The 3,500-nt window shown below is 49.7% G+C and overlaps 1 protein-coding gene across 1 annotated transcript; it reads left to right on the top strand.

Annotated features, from left to right (window-relative positions):
- The first annotated feature begins 754 nt into the window (after positions 1-754).
- On the top strand, positions 755-3,500 carry Ndufa3 (NADH:ubiquinone oxidoreductase subunit A3). Its single transcript, XM_005371398.3, has 4 exons — positions 755-835; positions 1,055-1,129; positions 3,039-3,116; positions 3,394-3,500. The coding sequence occupies exons 1-4, from the start codon at positions 826-828 to the stop codon at positions 3,483-3,485; spliced, it is 255 nt and encodes an 84-aa protein (XP_005371455.1). The 5' UTR covers positions 755-825; the 3' UTR covers positions 3,486-3,500.

The raw sequence follows: 3,500 nt of genomic DNA, 5'->3' as shown, positions 1-3,500 counted from the left end.
AGCCACCATGTGGTTGCTGTGGGAATTGAACTCATAACCTCAGGAAGAGCAGTCAGTGCTCTTAACCTCTGAGCCATCTCTCCAGCTCTCCCCACCCCCTTTTTAAGTGATACACACTGTCTTGGAGGCTCAGGTTTGTAATCCCACCTACTTTGGAAAGCCTAGGCAAGAGGACCCCAAGTTCAAAACTTGCGGGACCAAACTGAGCCATTTAATATAACCCTGTCTCAAAATAAAAACTAAAGACAGGGAGCAAAATTTGGCAGTGAACAGTAAATGACTTGCCTAGAATCCACCAGCTAGAGCCTGGAGGCGTGATTTAGATGTAGCGCACAAGCGGTTGGAGGCGTGGCTCAGTGGTATATGGGCTGCCGATCCTACCCTGGTTTCAGTGGGAAAAAACGAATGCTGTGAGTTGCACGCTAGTAACATAAAGCACAGAAGGTCCTTAATCTATTTGATATCAATTTAGAACTTCCAAAATGAGGGAAAGTCTAGATGTGACCTCAATGTAAAGCGGGCATTCTTGTATGAAAACCCAAAGTTACTCCTTTGATACTTTTTTTTTTTAAGCTAAAAGAAGTTGAGAGCACCAGGTGTGCAAAGTCCTTGTGGTTTAAATCTTTGCGACCAAGGTTCTCTGTTCTAGTTTAGAGTCGGCTAAGCCTCACTCCGGAACTACAACTCCAGCAAGTCTACACACCCTCGCCTTCCTATTCCGCTACTTGTACGCCAAAAGGCGCAACCCAAGGGGCGGAGCCTCGCGCAAGGAAAGGGACCACAACTCCCAGAGAGCTCCGCGCCCTCGTCGGCTCCAAGACCAAGATGGCCTCGAGTAAGTACAGGCTCGGGGTTTCGCGGGTCTCAAGGAGTTCCAGGGAGCCGTGGGCAGACCCGTGACAGAGATTCAGCAGAGCTCTGGGGTGCGGTGGAAATCCGTCCCAGAAGAGGGGCGCATCGGTCACGAGGGCGGTTTTGCAAAGCAGGGCTAGTACGAAAGGGATAGAGGTCACCGCAGCAGCCCCCAAGGGTGACTCTTCTTCCATCTCTCCAGGAATCACCACTTTTCTCAAGAATGCCTGGGCGAAGGAGCCGGTGCTGGTGGTGTCCTTCTCAGTCTGGGGCCTCGGTGAGTGCCCCAGGAGCAAATGTGCATCCTACGTCCTGAGGTCATCAGCATTGCATAGCTCATCTTGCATCCATCCCTCTTGCCCGTTCTATCCCGACAGTACTGTAGCCCCCTTCCCTCACCACCCTACACACACTTAAGCAAGAGGTGCATATTCAGACTTGCTTGTACTTTGACTCCGAAGTGCAGGATGTCTTAAGGAAGTCTGTGGTAGACAAATCTCCCAGCAGGCCTCCCTGGTGAAGAACCCGCTGTGGAACAGGCCTGATCACAGTTCAAATGCGCTGGGGGGGGGGGGGGGATATAAGAGTGACCTGTTAAGCAAATTCTGGTTCTGAAGGTTTGGGGTTTGGCCGTCATCACAGCCCGACAGTTATGATCAATATCGCAGGCCTGGAGTGTGAAAATGAAGATCTAGAACCCACCATCATGACTTCAAAGGCCTAGAATGCTCTAAAGTATGTGGTTTTAATGTAGAAAATATGTTGGGATGATGATTTGAGGCATATTCGATTGGTTCTTTAAATTTAAAATTACATTTGTGTGTGTGCCACCAGTTAATTGTAGAGGTCAGAGGACAATTTGCTGGAGTCCGTCCTCCTTCTACTCAGAGTCCTAGGGATTTAACTTAGGTTGTCAGTCTTGTTTGTTTGTTTGTTTGTTTGTTTCAAGACAAGGTATCTCTGTAGCTTTTGGTTCCTGCCCTGGAACTAGCTCTCGTAGACCAGGCTGGCCTCGAACTCACAGAGATCCACCTGCCTCTGCCTTCCGAGTGCTGGGATTAAAGGTGTGCGCCAGAACCCCGGCTAGGTTGTCAGTCTTAGCGGCAGGTACTTTTACCTGCTGAGGCCTCTCACAACTCCAAAGGTAAATACTTCCCAGAACTGATTTTATTTGCTCCTTTTCAGTTTTCTTTTTTTATAGGGGAATACACAATTTATTTAGCCCGAGCTGGCCTCAAACTCACAGCAGTCTGCTTTGGCTTCTCAAGTGTTGATACTACAGGCATGAGCCACCACTCCTGCAAATCTGTTTAAAAGTGTGTGTGTGGCCCGGCGGTGGTGGCGCACGCCTTTAATCCCAGCACTTGGGAGGCAGAGGCAGGTGGATCTCTGTGAGTTCGAGACCAGCCTGGTCTACAAGAGCTAGTTCCAGGACAGGCTCCAAAGCTACAGAGAAACCCTGTCTCGAAAAACCAAAAAAAAAAAAAAAGTGTGTGTGTGTGTGTGCCGGTCCCGGGGAGAAGAGGGCATAGTATCCTTTGGAGTGTGAGTTATAGGCAGTTGTGAGCTAACGGACATGGCTGCAGGGGATTGAACTCAAGGCCTCTGGAAGATCAGCAAATGCTCCTAGGTAATGAGCCATCTCTCCAGCCCCATCACCTTTAAAAACAGACTTATGTTTATGTGTGTTTCTGTATGCCACATGAGTTTGTTGGATACACTATTGCTGGGGTTATAGTTACAGAAAGTTGTGAGCCAGTCACCCTCCCAGATGCCAGGAGCCAAACTCCGCAAGAACAAGTATTCTTATTTGCTGAGCCATCGCCAGCCCCTTTTTAACAGATGTAGTTGAAGATGTGAAACTGCATGTGGCTGTTACCATATATTAGCAACGCTGGCCTAGTAATGTTCCTGTTACACACCCCCTCCACTCCTGAAGACTCTTGGCTATAGCCCACATGGGCTAATCCAAAAGCTACTAACCCATGACCGGCCTGTGGGCCTCGTGTGTTCCCGGATGTCAGGCTCCAACCTCTTCGGTTCTCCCCACTCTGAGGATTTAGACTGACCTGATAAGTGGGGTGGTGGCCCTCCTGGTTGTGCTGGCCCTTCCTGCTCCCCTTTGCCAGGGCTGTTTCTACCGGTTCCCTACATCCTTGGTCTCACATTTATGTCTTTCTCCTCAGCTATAATTATGCCCATAATCAGCCCCTACACCAAGTATGCTTCCATGATCAACCAGGCAACACCCTACAACTACCCAGGTGAGGAGTCCTGGGGGAGGGGCAGGCACAGGTCACAGCTGCATTTGGCTGTTCTTTGTAACTTGACAGGCTTTGAGTTTCTCTTTCCAGATTTCTGTCCCTCTCTGGCTTCCTCCATCCCTGTTGGAGATAATCTCCCTCATTTGCCCGTCTTTGCCTCACTCTGCTGCATCTCTGGCCCTCACTCTACTGTCTCTGAATATAGAGACAGACTAGCTGTTCTCCACAGGACCCTAGAGACCTGCTGCTCTCAGTGGCTCATTCTTTTGTTTTCCAGTCCCTGTACGAGATAATGGGAACATGCCCGATGTGCCCAGCCACCCCCAGGACCCTCAGGGCCCAAGCCTGGAGTGGCTGAAGAACCTGTGAATACTGCTGATGAAA

This window comes from Microtus ochrogaster, unplaced genomic scaffold (genome assembly GCF_000317375.1).
Source record: "Microtus ochrogaster isolate Prairie Vole_2 unplaced genomic scaffold, MicOch1.0 UNK108, whole genome shotgun sequence".
Classification (NCBI taxonomy): Eukaryota; Metazoa; Chordata; class Mammalia; order Rodentia; family Cricetidae; genus Microtus; species Microtus ochrogaster.
This window is presented reverse-complemented; position numbering and strand designations above follow the sequence as displayed.

What these genes read in the sequence shown, in the direction of transcription:
- Ndufa3 (XM_005371398.3), top strand. An exon ending in CTTCTCAGTCTGGGGCCTCG is followed by an intron (nt 1,130 to 3,038) that starts GTGAGTGCCCCA and finishes CTTTCTCCTCAG; the next exon opens with CTATAATTATGCCCATAATC. An exon ending in AACACCCTACAACTACCCAG is followed by an intron (nt 3,117 to 3,393) that starts GTGAGGAGTCCT and finishes TTTGTTTTCCAG; the next exon opens with TCCCTGTACGAGATAATGGG.